The sequence below is a fragment of the Tarenaya hassleriana genome, unplaced genomic scaffold (genome assembly GCF_000463585.1).
Source record: "Tarenaya hassleriana unplaced genomic scaffold, ASM46358v1 Cleome20, whole genome shotgun sequence".
Classification (NCBI taxonomy): domain Eukaryota; kingdom Viridiplantae; phylum Streptophyta; class Magnoliopsida; order Brassicales; family Cleomaceae; genus Tarenaya; species Tarenaya hassleriana.
In genome coordinates this window covers 2137762-2150869 of record NW_010965373.1, presented here as the reverse complement: position 1 = coordinate 2150869, position 13108 = coordinate 2137762, and the positions used below count along the sequence as shown (strand labels likewise).

Genomic DNA, 13108 nt, shown 5'->3' with positions numbered 1-13108 from the left:
TGGGAGCATGTGTATATATATATATATATATATATATATATATATATATATATATATATATATATATATATATATATAAAAAGGGGTTAATAGGAGAAAGCTTGGAAAAAGGGTCTTTTTGTGCAAGTGATGAGAATGATTATGTTGGAATTGATGATGGGCTCAAAGACTACTCTGCATGTGTATAAGATGCAATGCCAACTCTTCAATTTCATAAATTTTTCATTTTTTTTGTAACTATCAAATGCATGATATATGGGTCAATGTATTGTCTTTAGGAATATTAAAATTTCGATACATTTAGTTTTGAATTTCTTTAAAGATATCACTGGTATATAAAATAAATAAAATTATTTCCAAAAACACAAATTATATGGATTAGATATCCTTAAATTTTGTAATACCAAATTTAAATTTGAATAATTCAAATAGATGAATAAATCAATATTTAAATTCATATGTGAATAATTCGGATATAAAAAAAAATGTAGATAAAATTTACCACCTGAAATAAAGTTATATAGTTTACATAATTTTGTTGCAAAAATTATAACCAACACAAATATTCTCACTCGACATACTTCTTGCTCTCAATCTTTATTTGCAATCTCAAATCATTAGGAAACACAAAATTATGGGGAAAAAAAACAAGGTAAGATTTCAGAATTTTCAGTACAAGTGTTTATGGAGATGGTGATTGTTGCTGCTGATCTTCATCACAGCTGAAAAACACAACATAGGGTATGTTCTGGACCTTGTGATGATCTCCACCTCCTTGAACCAACATGTCCTTGAACGCTTTGTCCATCCATCTAATTCTCAGCTCTTTTAACGCAGAGATATGTCTCAACCCATCGGGCAACATCTTCAGCTTTCTGCAATCGTTGATCTCCAAGCGAAAAAAACGAGGCATCGACCCTTCTTCTACCATCCACTCTTCTAGATTATCCAAAACCGACAATTCTAAGGAATGCAATTGAACGAACCCGTCTTTCGAGCAAACCATTTTCTTCCCCACGAAAGCATCCACCTCTATCCTAAGTACCTTCAGCCTCTGCAACTTTTCAAGAACTGGCATTGGATCCTCCGCTATTCCACAAGAGGATAGCGAAATCGAGGCAATGTTGGAAGGGAACTGGAGTTCATCTGGTAGCTTCTCCATCTTTATATCCAATACCAACTGGTTTAGACGAAGGAAACCTGAAACTAGCTGTCCTATATCGAGCTTCACGGGTTGTGTTGCATTGTCTGTCTTGTGATACACCATAAACTCCTCGAGATGGTTCAGTGCCGTACTGAGAGATGGAGATAAAATCTCCCTGTTATGTGTTCCAGAGACATTGATCCAGAGAGTTCTAAGATTGGTCATATGGAGAAGATCCTACACATTACAATGCTTCACCGAGAAATTCTTCAGGATCTCCAGCTTCACCAAATTTCCCAGTTCCAACTCTGTCTTCTCACTGAGTTCATCAGGCAACATAAGATATCTCAAATCTTTCATCTTGTTCAAAACATTTGGAACATGAACTGTTTTGTCATAGATCCCCAAGTCCAAAAAGACCATCAAAGTTAGATTCCCCAAAGAAGATGGTAGTTTCGATAAGTTAGTCTCCCGTAAGTTCAAGTACCTCAAGTGAACAAGCTTCCCTATGCTCTTTGGTAACTTCCCTTTTCGAAACTGAGCTTCAAAAAGATCCAAAACCCTAAGTGATTTTAAGCCTTTGAAGCTCGGAGCTAGCAATATCCAAGGGTTGAAATCTCGAGGGATATACAAAATGGACCTTACTTTTGAATTTCTAATATGTCTCTGGTGAAATATGATAGGTTCATCACCATCACCATCATCAAGAAAATGTACAGCAATTCTTCGAGGCCTGTTGACGGGCAAAGGAGATGAAGCATAGGCATTCGAGTTATGGGATGGTACTGATAACTTCTAGGAAATTCTGTTCTTTGGCTGTGGACAGACACATATCTCTCATGACATCATGCAGACGACAACTTTCGATCCTCAATGTCCCAAAATGCCATGTTTCTCTTCACCAGCTCCTCAAGGTAGCCTTCTGAAATATCTCGAATGGTTTTCTCCTTTGATGATATTTCTACTATTCCTTCTGCAAACCAGTAATGGAACAATGCTTCCGTTTGTATCTCATGATCTTCTGGAAAATGTGCGAGGTAAAGGAAGCAATGCTTTAGACGGAAGGGCAAGTCTTCATAGCTTAAAGATAACACTTGTAATACCGGATCATCATTGTCATCAGGACCGATCCCTGTTATTCGAGATCTGATATCTTCATGTACCCTTTTCCACTCGGATGCAGTACGCTTGGTAGCTAACAACCCACCTAGAGTTCTGATAGCCAAGGGTAATCCTCCGCAATGTTTTATCATTTGTCCAACTTCTTCTTTCACCTCATCGATCATAAATTCTGCATATGAGCATAACATGGTTGTTAACTTGCTGAAAACTACTTCTTGAATTATGTTCATTCATAATGATGACTAAATCTAAATACATTTTGATTCTACCTTCAATTTTTTACTTGAGTATTCACCATATTTTAACAAAAGTTCCTTTTTTTTAAAAAAAAATAGTCCTCATTTTCTTTAATCTCTGTACTCCACTTTAAGCTTCTACTGATCACACCTACCAACAATCTCTGTTGTTTTTCTTTCTTCAACCATATGGTAGTTACCCATCTCCGTCCTGCAATGTCTATGAAGACTGATAATAAGGGCTTCCCAAGAGACTAAACATTTCTCGAACTATCCATCTTTTTATTTAATGTCAGGATACATACCAATATCATCTCTCCCAGAAATTGAAATGTGCTGCAATAGTTTCCAACTCTCTTCGTGAGTTAGGCATCTTGGTTTGAAAGTTACACCTCTCGGGTCAGCATGTGAAGCAACACTCTCGTTCCGAGAAGTGAGTAATATCTTGCTGCCTGCCAATATTCTTAGTTTCAAATTGGCATAGCAGAAACTAGAAAGGGTAAATGAACATTCTTAATTTCATCGATAAGAATGAACATCAAAACAAACTTCTCCAAGTTTTATTTCTTTGTCAAATATTTGATCTTTTTTTTCTCATAGAATAAATTAGAGTCATTTGGCAAGATTGATCAAGATTGCATTTACCGACTGAAAGTGGTCACCTGTGTTACGAGGAAACGCGGGCTCTATAAGGTCCCAAGCCGTGGCATTCCATATATCATCGAGGACAATCAGACATTTACTTGTTTCTACGATTTTGAAGAGTTCACCCTGGAGATGTCCCTCTGCCATTTGCTGAATCCTTTGTTCCTCATCTTTTGGCCTAAGATTCAACAAGATCTCACGCCAAATGTACTTTCGCCTACATTGTTGTGAAACATAAACCCAAGCAAACTCCTCGAAGTGACGCCGCACCATGTCGTGATGGAAAACTTGTCTGGCTAGAGTCGTTTTCCCGATACCACCCATCCCACATATAGAAACCACTCGAAGATTGCCTTTCTTCACCAGATGACCAGTTAGTTCTTCAATGCTACCCTCTAACCCGACAAGATCACTTTGGGAAACATTTGGAAAGGATTGCCGGATTTCAGTTAAGGGATCTTGAGAATATTCTATGTCAATGAGATCCCGTACACCAAAGTTTTGCATAGTCCCTATTACCTTGGAGATCCTGAGGGTTATGCCTTTGATTTGAGAATCGACCTTTCTGCGATTCATCATAGCCATACAAGCACACCTCCTCACACCCTTTTCGAACCCTCTTCCTTCTTTGAGAAGAAATTTCTCGATTATATCCTCTGCATCATAGACGATTTCTTTGATTTCTTCCAAACAGTTTCTCACCATTTCGCTTCCGTGTTTTTTGGCGTCTGCATCTTTCAGAAAACACTTCAACCTCCTCAGATCATTCCGTAGTTCAGTAACTTGTTCATGGATTCCCGTTAACAGTTCGGATTCCCGAACCAACAGCTCCCACAGCTTTTGCACTCCGAATGAAACAACTCCGTCCGCCATTACAGCTCCGTAACACGAATGAATGAATATCGAAACAAAATCTCCGCCAAGAAACTAAGGAGGCATTCTCAACAATCTAACCTAATCACCGATAATTCGAGATGCAGATTTCGAATAATCGGAACAGAGAGAAGAGAATGTGGAATTCCCATGCCTCACCTTCTTCAACTCTTTAGTCATGAAGTTGACTGTATAGACAGCCAAGCGTCAAACCTTTGTCTCTTTCCTGTAGTTTCAGCAATAATAATTGTCAATAATGGGTTGGGTTAGTCGAAATGTGCAGTTTTGATCCAAATATAAAACGAACAGCCCATAAAGCCCATTAAAAGCCCATTAAAACCCCATTAAAAGCCCATGAGTAATTTAAATAAGAGAGAGTATATATGTATATATATGACAGCGCCGCTAGGGTTTTCTCTCTCGTACTCTTTAGGCGTGGAGAGCTTCTTCAATCGGTTCACTGCCGCCGTCTCTCGCGAATATCAGGTATGCATCTGCGTCGCGAATAAACCGTGTTATAATTGTAAAGTTCTTCCAATGGCCTTGAAGTTAGGGTTTTGCTTGGACTCTCGTTTTTCTTCCTTACCGTCTTTGTTCTTGCGCCGACCACACACTTAGAGGTATCCACAGTTTGATTTCTGTGGTTTTGTTGATTTGGTTTCATCATCCTTTTTACCTATTCTGTATCCATCATGTATCTGTTGATATTAGGGTTTTAGGGTTTTTTTCTTGACAGAAGCTGAATCTAGGCTTTTGTAGCTTCATCCTCTTAATCTTCGGATCGATTCGATTCGTTCACCTTGTGAAAGGGAGGATTTCTATGTGATTTTCCGTTTAGTTGATTGTTTAGTGGCTCATCTACTTCTTGCTCCTTCCTTATTTTCGCCGTGATTTAGTATTTTGCAAATTTTGTTGTAGCTTCAGGTAACTTAGAAGGTAGAAGAAGGCATGGCTTATGCAGCAATGAAACCTGCCAAGGCAGGATACGAGGATTTGCAGGAGCAGATTCACAAAATCAGGATTACTCTCTCCTCCAAGAATGTGAAAAACCTTGAGAAAGGTTTGAGCTTTATGAACAAATGATTCAAATTTACTTATTTTATGGCAATGGCATTGATGTTGGGCAATTGAAAACTCTGTTTTCTAAGATTCTGATGCTGTTGAATGCAATTCGCTATCTTTTCCTAATAGTGTGTGGAACCATTTATAGCATGAAATGTATAATCGAATTCGAGTATATGATTTCATCTGGTGTACTTGATTCCGCTGTGTTTGTAGTGTGTGCTGACTTGGTACGTGGAGCTAAGGACAAGTCCCTTCGGGTTAAGGGACCTGTGAGAATGCCCACCAAGGTTCTTAACATCACTACCCGGAAGGCCCCTTGTGGAGAAGGTGAACAATCTTCTTCTCTATTTAGTGATTACGATTGTGTTGCACATATGCGAATGCAGATGTGTATATTTGTCTACGTACCCAAATACAATGTCATTAGTATGATCTGATTAGTGTATGATGGTCCCCTTTGATCTTCAGTTCAAGGAGCTGGAATTAACGTTGAAAACATTGTTATTTCATATTTGCTAATGCCGACATGATAAACTTAGTCCCTGTTTTCTTTAGGACAGTCCAAGTTTCATGCTGTCTGAAAAAATCTATAAGATGACTTTGTTTTCATGTGTGTCCTGTAGGAACCAACACATGGGACAGATTCGAGCTCCGAGTTCACAAGCGCGTTATCGATCTTTTCAGCTCTCCGGACGTGGTTAAGCAGATCACTTCCATCACTATTGAGCCCGGTGTCGAGGTTGAAGTCACCATTGCCGATTCTTAAAAGGAGCAATCTTTCGTAATGGTTTTGTGTTTTTGCCTCGATATTTGTTCTTGGCAATGAGCTTATTGATGGTGCAAGAAGTACTTTAATAGGATTGAGGTTCATGGTTTCTTCCGTACCTTTTTTCATTTCAAAGAAGTTGGTATTTTGGACAAATCTTGAAATTTTGGTGCAACTGCTTTGATGTCTTGATGGTATTCAACTTTGGTTTTCTGATGATTTTTTTCTTCAAGATATTAGATTTATTCATAATCCCCTTGGTTTGATTTTAATAAATTCAATTTGAATAAAAATTAGAAAATAACTTTGTTTTTGCGTTTATTTTATTGCTAATGAATCAAATATTGTGCATGTATACTCTCCACAAGCAGAGTTAATGTCATGCCAAAACAAAATTGTTAGTGAATTAGGAATTAAGATAAATACTTGTTAGTGTGAAATAATTTTGATTTTATCGCATTTTGTATGAAACGCGATTCATTGGTTATGCCGTCCAACCTGATATACATATAATATATAGACACACATATATGTGACTAACAGATATAGTTTCTTCTTTTTTTCCATTTTATCTGTTTAACCCCGTAACCATAAATATAAAATATTTATAAAATCCGTTGATACACCTGTCACTCCTTATGATTTCGTGTACGTTGTTCCCTCTTTCGTCTGCCTAACGAATTCAACACTCCGACCATTTCTCCAGCGGACGACATCGGAAAATGGCGGCGGCGGAGCGTTTGAACTCGAAATGGGTGGCCATGGCGGCTAGTATATGGATCCAGTGCGCAAGCGGCGCTTCCTACACCTTCGGAATCTATTCCTCTGTCCTCAAATCGACCCAATCCTACGATCAATCTACCCTCGACACCGTCTCCGTCTTCAAGGATATCGGAGCCAACGCCGGTGTTTTCTCCGGCCTCCTCTACACCGCCGTAACCTCCCATCGCTGTCGTCTCCGTGGCGGAGGAGGGCCGTGGGTGGTGCTCGCCGTCGGGGCGATTCAGTGCTTTGCCGGATATTTCCTCATGTGGGCCGCCGTCTCCGGGTTAATTCCCCGGCCTCCGGTGCCGATGATGTGCCTTTTCATGTTCCTGGCGGCGCAATCGCAGACGTTCTTCAACACGGCCAACGTCGTGAGCGCCGTCGAGAATTTCGCCGATTACGGTGGTACCGCCGTCGGAATAATGAAGGTTACATCTCAATCGTTACTTTAAATTTTCCGCTGTTCAGATTTGATTTTACTTGGGCACCGAATGATGGGTATGATTGTGTTGAAATTTTCCAGGAAAATGGCAACATCTGGGTAAAATCTTGGAAAATGTAGGCTTTGAACTTAACTGTTGAAATTTTCCAAACTCTTGGGAGATGATATTACATTTTCATGTGGTGTAACTTTGAAATCCTGGTTTAGGGTGTAGGAATCGCTTACAAATTTTTGTCTTTTGATGCATTTGGAAATTTTTTGCCTGTTTTTCTTTCTTCTTTTTGGGTGCATCCAAATGTATACACAACTTCTTGAGTTTTAGATGCAGAAACTTCGAGCTTTCGGGTTTTCTAAGAATTCAGTTTTTGGTACTTAAGAGAGCTAAATAGAGTCAGGCTTGAGCTCTTTTGCTATGTAGATAACGTTCTTCGAATAGTAAAGCAATCACATTCCATCACGGTGAGAAATTTGTTAGCTTATATATAATACATTTGCAACCTTATATTGCGTATGCGGGTTACAATTATAGATCTTGCAAGAAGGTTTCTGTCTAAGATCGTGTCGTAGGCAACATCATTAGCGGGCTTAAGCTGTTTCATTTACTAGGAGTTATCGAAATGTTGTGGTTATTATGTTGTATGACAGAGAGAATATGATCTTCTTTCTCTTATAAATGGCTTCGGAGATATTTTGCCTCTCCAATTCATTGATCAATACAGTGAGGCAACTAAAGTTTGTGTTTATGTACTGAAATGTATTTCTTTTTTCCATTCCTTTGTAGGGTTTTCTTGGTCTGAGCGGGGCGATACTAATTCAACTCTATGAAACAGTATGTGGTGGAAATCCTGCGAGTTTCATTCTTCTCCTCGCGATTACACCTGCACTTCTCTCCCTCTTGGCCATGCCTCTCGTCACGATATACGAGACAAGCAATATGGATGAAAAGAAGCATTTAGGTGGCATTTCAGCTATCTCTCTCATCATTGCGGCATACCTTATGGCGGTCATTATTCTAAAGAACACCTTTGGTTTGTCTTCGTGGGCAAATATCATCGCGCTTGTATGTCTACTCGTTTTGCTTGCCTCACCTCTTCTGATAGCCAGAAGGGCATATCGGGAGAGTTTGGAGAATTCATTATCTCCTGTTCAGTCTCCTCTGATAGGCAGTCCTAAACCAACGACCTCCAGCAAGAAAATTCCTGAAGAAGATAGTCAAATAGAAGGTCACTGTAACGAAAACCCAGTGCCAAATGAAGAAAGCTTGAATCTCCTGCAAGCCATGCGCAGTGTAGATTTCTGGTTGTTGTTCCTTGCCATGATATGTGGAATGGGTTCCGGTCTTTCAACGATAAACAACATCCGGCAAATTGGTGAGTCTCTTCGATACTCTACCATCGAGATAAACTCACTCGTTTCACTGTGGAGCATATGGAACTTTCTCGGTCGGTTTGGAGCTGGTTATGCCTCTGATGTGTTGCTACACAGATATGGATGGCCACGGCCATTGTTAATGGCCACAACCCTTGCGAGTATGAGCATAGGCCATCTGATCATAGCCTCTGGTTTTCGAGGAAATCTCTACATCGGATCCGTTATCGTCGGCATCTGTTACGGGTCACAGTGGTCACTGATGCCAACGATCACGTCTGAACTATTCGGGGTTCGGCATATGGGCACCATCTTCAACACCATTTCTGTTGCCAGTCCTGTTGGATCTTACATCTTCTCGGTGAGATTGATCGGTTATATCTACGACAAGACCGCATCTGGAACGGGACACGTTTGTTATGGCTCTCGTTGCTTCATGTTGTCCTTTGTTATCATGGCTTCGGTCGCTCTCTTCAGTTTTCTCGTCGCTTGTTTGCTGTTTTACCGGACAAGGACCCTTTACAGACAAATCGTTGTGAAGAGGTTGCATCGGCGATAGAGCCTCTGCAAATCCTTCCGTGTAAATTCAGTTTTGTTTTTATGCAATGCATATAATCCACATGTTGAAATTTTAAAATATCACGACTATTTTGAAATCTTGATATCTTCTTGACGTTGTTTAGAAGAAAAAAAATTCGATCTCTAATTTGATCAAAACCATGGAAAAAATACAAACTTCTATAAAACATGAGAACATGAAGATGAAGATGATGATGATGCCTTGTGCCAAAACAAATAAATCACTGGAAATTTTTATATTTAGTGTTTATTGCAGAGGGTGGGATTGAGTAAGAGGGACCCACATCATCTCCGTTGAAAAGATTAGAACTTTCTGCCAAAATTCGATTACTGAATCATCGAGAACGAGGGAGAAAATGATGCACTGCTTGCAGGCTCCGCGAATCGTGATGCCCTGTGCCCGGAATCTGAGACCACGAACCCGAATTTCTTCCACCGCCATTGAAGCAGCGACGAGCTCGCAGACCCATTTCTCGTGTTCTTCTTTTTCTTCTTCACCGTCGATGCCTCGCCGTTTGATTCTTCTCCGACATGCTCACAGTTCTTGGGACGATTCTTCTCTCAGAGGTCTGTCTCTCTCTCATGTCTTCCCTTTCTCTCTACTTGTCTGGTTTTGACTGAACAAACTGAGAGGGAGTTCCTCTGCATTAGATCAGATCATGAACGTCCTCTGAGTAAAGCCGGACGAGCTGATGCCGCTAAAGTTTCTCAGATAATCTGCAGATTGGGTTGGGTTCCTCAGCTTATTCTCTCAAGGTTTAAGTTTTTTTTTTGTTTCAATCCCCCAAAAAAAATCTCTGCTTTTGTGGGTTTGTTTTACCTTCGAATCTTCTTTTGCTTACGAATCACCCCTCTATCTAACAATGGGTTTTTTTGTTTTTCTCAGCGATGCGGCACGAACAAGGGAGACATTGAGGATAATGCAGGATCAAGTTGGATTGCTAATGGAGGTTGAGGTGCATTTTATCCCTAGCTTTTACTCCATTGCCGCTATGGATGGCCAAACGGCCGAGCACATCCAGCGAACTGTCTGCAGATTCTCAACGGATGAGATAACCACCGTAATGTCGGTTTCTTTTGGCGATTCTCCGTGTTATTATCCATTCTTGAGCTTCTTTATTACCATGGAGTTTTTGTTTTTCTGACCGGAGTCTCTTTAGGTGTATGGGACATAATAAGGGATGGGAGGAGGCAGCCTCCTTTCTGGCTGGAGCTCCTGTTAAGTTGGAAACATGCAATGCTGCTTTGCTTCAGGCCTCTGGCAAATCCTGGGAAGAGGTTTACTTCTTTCATTCTGCAGTTGCTTTGGTTCACATTCACACACACATACATACGTTTTCTTGCTCAGAGAAGGGCATCGAAAAAGAACTCAAATCAGCATACGAAAACCCGTTTTGCTAATTGATGGAAGCAAACCCGGGTTTGATCTGATGCTAGCTAGTGTCCTCTCTATTTATGAACAGGCATTTGATCTGGCGGGTCCTGGCGGATGGGAGCTTCATGGTGTGGCGACACCGGATAGCAACATCTGTGTTTAAATGGAGATTTCTGCATATTGCCACTCTCTCTAGGTACCGAGACATATATATACATATAGATCGGTATCAACCTTTGATGCTACACTCTCCTGCAGAGTGATTTTGTTAGAAGCTGAAAACGTTAAGAGTTTTGGTCGTATAAGCATTTAGATGTTGTGAAAATGCATACCAAGGAACCTTACCATTAAATTCCGTTCTTGAGACGAGTACGAAACATAAGCTCCTAGTTGTTGTTTGTAACTTACTATAGTTGGCAAAATACCAGAAGAACACACTGACACAGCACATGTTCATGTGGCGGTCTCTAGAGTTACCGAGTTTGAAGAGTTCATAAGGAATGGTGTTGATAGGCATAACTAGCAATAGTATAGTACCCTACTGAAAAAATCGAGGAAACCCGAGATCGTTATGGCGAACATAGCTAGTGTTTGGGTACGCGTATAGCTGTTCGGGTATAGCTAAATATATATATGTATATGTCGAAAGAGAGCTCGATGAATCGGATGAGGTGACAGAGGAAGTGTGTATGTGGTAAACTGAGGCATCATATCGAAACTACTACAGAAGAGATTGAGAATGCCAATCTCTGTTGTGGGAGGAACTCAGATTGAAGTTCATTTATCATTAAATCCGATACATATATATATATTCAAGTACATTGTTAGTGTGAAATACATACCCATTTTTAGTGTCATTCATCAGTAACCAAGCCCTTGCATTTGGAAAGAACACCATTTTTGCAGCCTTTGGCTTCAACTTCCCTTTGATCAATGCTGATATTGGCTAAAGAACCAAACTTTTTTCACTATCTGATCCAAAATTTTCTGGAATCTCTAGATTAACAGATGTTGAAAGTTAAATATTATATTCTGCAAAAAGCTACTTCCAAGACTCCATATTACAAGGGCAACACACATTTTTTTTATAATCTGTAAATTAATCGAGTTTTTGATACAATTATATCTTTCAGAAAATCGAATAATCGAATAAGTACAGGTGATTATCCTCACACCCTCTACAAGATGATAGGCAACACACCATATTGAAACTATAGTGTTATGAAAATTTTGCCTTATCTAATAAATATATTCACATTTCCTGAATTACTACAACATCCCCATGTTTCAAAGTCTTGGAAATCTTTGTAGGAGATTTACTAGCGACAAAAAGGAAGACAATGACAAGCTACCAGCAGTAGTAATCCCAGCAAAATAAACTAAAAATGAGATTAATTTCTATATAATTATATATAATCACACGAGGCATATTACATCAGTCTGTTGAACGGTGGAAAACAAAATGCCGATGATATTCCTCCTAAAAGCACTGGAAAAAAGAAATAAAGCAAACAAAATCAAAGTCGTGTGGTGTTAGTTTATTGGCCGACCATTACCATTCGTACAAGGACTTGTGGCTATTTTAATTTCCTCCACACAATAAGTAATACATAGCCGAGTAACCAATGAAACACAAAAGAGTCGCATTGAAGATAATGACTAATATTCGAGGAACCCACATATCTTATCCTTGGGGATAAGATAAATATATATATATCATAAATAGATAAATAAAAAACCCTAACCCCACAAACCACCAAACGCTTACCACATGAAACACGACTCGTTAGAAATGAAAATACCATTCAAATTACATCACATACCACAAATAAAATCAAAATCAAAATGGACCCTCAGATACGAGTTTTATGGAGCGCACACTGACTGACTATCTGTACAACAATGGAGCAAAAACCGATAGGCGCTAAGCAACGCCGATGACACTATTGCTATCTCGGCTGCTGAAGCTTGGCATCGTCGTCCGGAAAGCTGAGCAATTCGCGGATTGTTGGTCCTTCGGGCAAGGCGCGGCCAGAGAGAGGCTGAGAGAGAGTGGTGATGAGTTCACGGCCGGGTTTAGATTGAATCCTGATGGCGCCTGTAAGGTTGACGAGACCAGATGGACGAAATTCGGCTGCGTATCCTTTGGATGAGAAACTTGCACATGATCTTCCTCCATTGCCATTCCTGTGACCTGAAAGAAAGAAAAAAAACAAGTAGGTCTAACTATTACTCTTGATATTTAACACAAAGATTTTCCACCTTAGTTGCACCCAACTCGTTCTTACCCCTAAATCGACAGAATTCAAACACTGATCTCGAGTTGACCAAAACTCAATATAGCTAAGAAAAAAATCGTTTCTTCAACAGACCCTTCTCATTTCCAGTTGCTTCTTATCCATCTCAACAACCAAGAACTACAGCTACACTGCTTTATTCACAAGGACCCATGTAAAGGGATAGGAAAACTGAAAAAGTGCCTTTGAAACTCCAAAAGGTAGGAGAAATTCAAAGCAATCTCTCCTCTGAAGCTAAATCAATTCACATTCGAATCATATGGGATTGGAAATTACCGTTTCGGTGGTAATGTCAAAGAGGCTAGATCTTCTCCGACGGCGATTGAAGTTGCTTCGCCGAAGGAAGTATTTCTGAGCGTGGCTTGCCACCTGGGTAGGCGTCCTCGTCTTCACGAAGTTTCTGGAGATCCCTTTCCAGTCACCTTTCCCTA

The 13108-nt window shown here is 39.9% G+C and overlaps 5 protein-coding genes across 6 annotated transcripts in view; 3 read left to right on the top strand and 2 right to left on the bottom strand.

Moving 5' to 3' along the window:
• Positions 1–488: 488 nt before the first annotated feature.
• On the bottom strand, positions 489–4219 carry LOC104813865 (probable disease resistance RPP8-like protein 4). Its single transcript, XM_010541650.2, is given in 5 exon segments — positions 489–1935; positions 1937–2009; positions 2011–2435; positions 2808–2954; positions 3165–4219. Coding segments are annotated over 5 exon segments (2754 nt in total). The 5' UTR covers positions 4021–4219; the 3' UTR covers positions 489–682.
• Positions 4220–4420: 201 nt separating this feature from the next.
• Positions 4421–6070, top strand: LOC104813864 (40S ribosomal protein S20-2-like). 2 transcript variants are annotated; one of them, XM_010541648.1, is made up of 4 exons: positions 4421–4506; positions 4939–5080; positions 5299–5412; positions 5709–6070. In XM_010541648.1, the coding sequence occupies exons 2-4, from the start codon at positions 4969–4971 to the stop codon at positions 5849–5851; spliced, it is 369 nt and encodes a 122-aa protein (XP_010539950.1). In that variant the 5' UTR covers positions 4421–4506; positions 4939–4968; the 3' UTR covers positions 5852–6070. The 2 variants fall into 2 exon arrangements, with proteins under 2 accessions (XP_010539950.1, XP_010539951.1); XM_010541649.1 differs by having other exon boundaries at positions 4426–4506; positions 4945–5080.
• A 346-nt stretch (positions 6071–6416) lies between these two features.
• On the top strand, positions 6417–9074 carry LOC104813863 (protein NUCLEAR FUSION DEFECTIVE 4-like). The gene is made up of 2 exons (XM_010541647.2): positions 6417–7044; positions 7840–9074. Exons 1-2 carry the CDS (start codon positions 6574–6576, stop codon positions 8983–8985), a joined length of 1617 nt encoding a protein of 538 aa, XP_010539949.1. The 5' UTR covers positions 6417–6573; the 3' UTR covers positions 8986–9074.
• Positions 9075–9195: 121 nt separating this feature from the next.
• LOC104813862 lies at positions 9196–10828 on the top strand. The gene is made up of 5 exons (XM_010541646.2): positions 9196–9572; positions 9662–9761; positions 9892–10071; positions 10166–10283; positions 10469–10828. Exons 1-5 carry the CDS (start codon positions 9362–9364, stop codon positions 10541–10543), a joined length of 684 nt encoding a protein of 227 aa, XP_010539948.1. The 5' UTR covers positions 9196–9361; the 3' UTR covers positions 10544–10828.
• A 1171-nt stretch (positions 10829–11999) lies between these two features.
• Positions 12000–13108, bottom strand: part of LOC104813861 (transcription factor MYB1R1-like) — a 2382-nt gene continuing 1273 nt past the window's right edge. The window contains exons 3-4 of the mRNA XM_010541644.2: positions 12954–13108; positions 12000–12574 (exon numbers count right to left, since the gene is read on the bottom strand). Of these exons, the coding sequence (XP_010539946.1) occupies positions 12305–12574; positions 12954–13108 (425 nt within the window). The 3' untranslated portion in view covers positions 12000–12304. The remainder of the gene's footprint in view (positions 12575–12953) is intronic.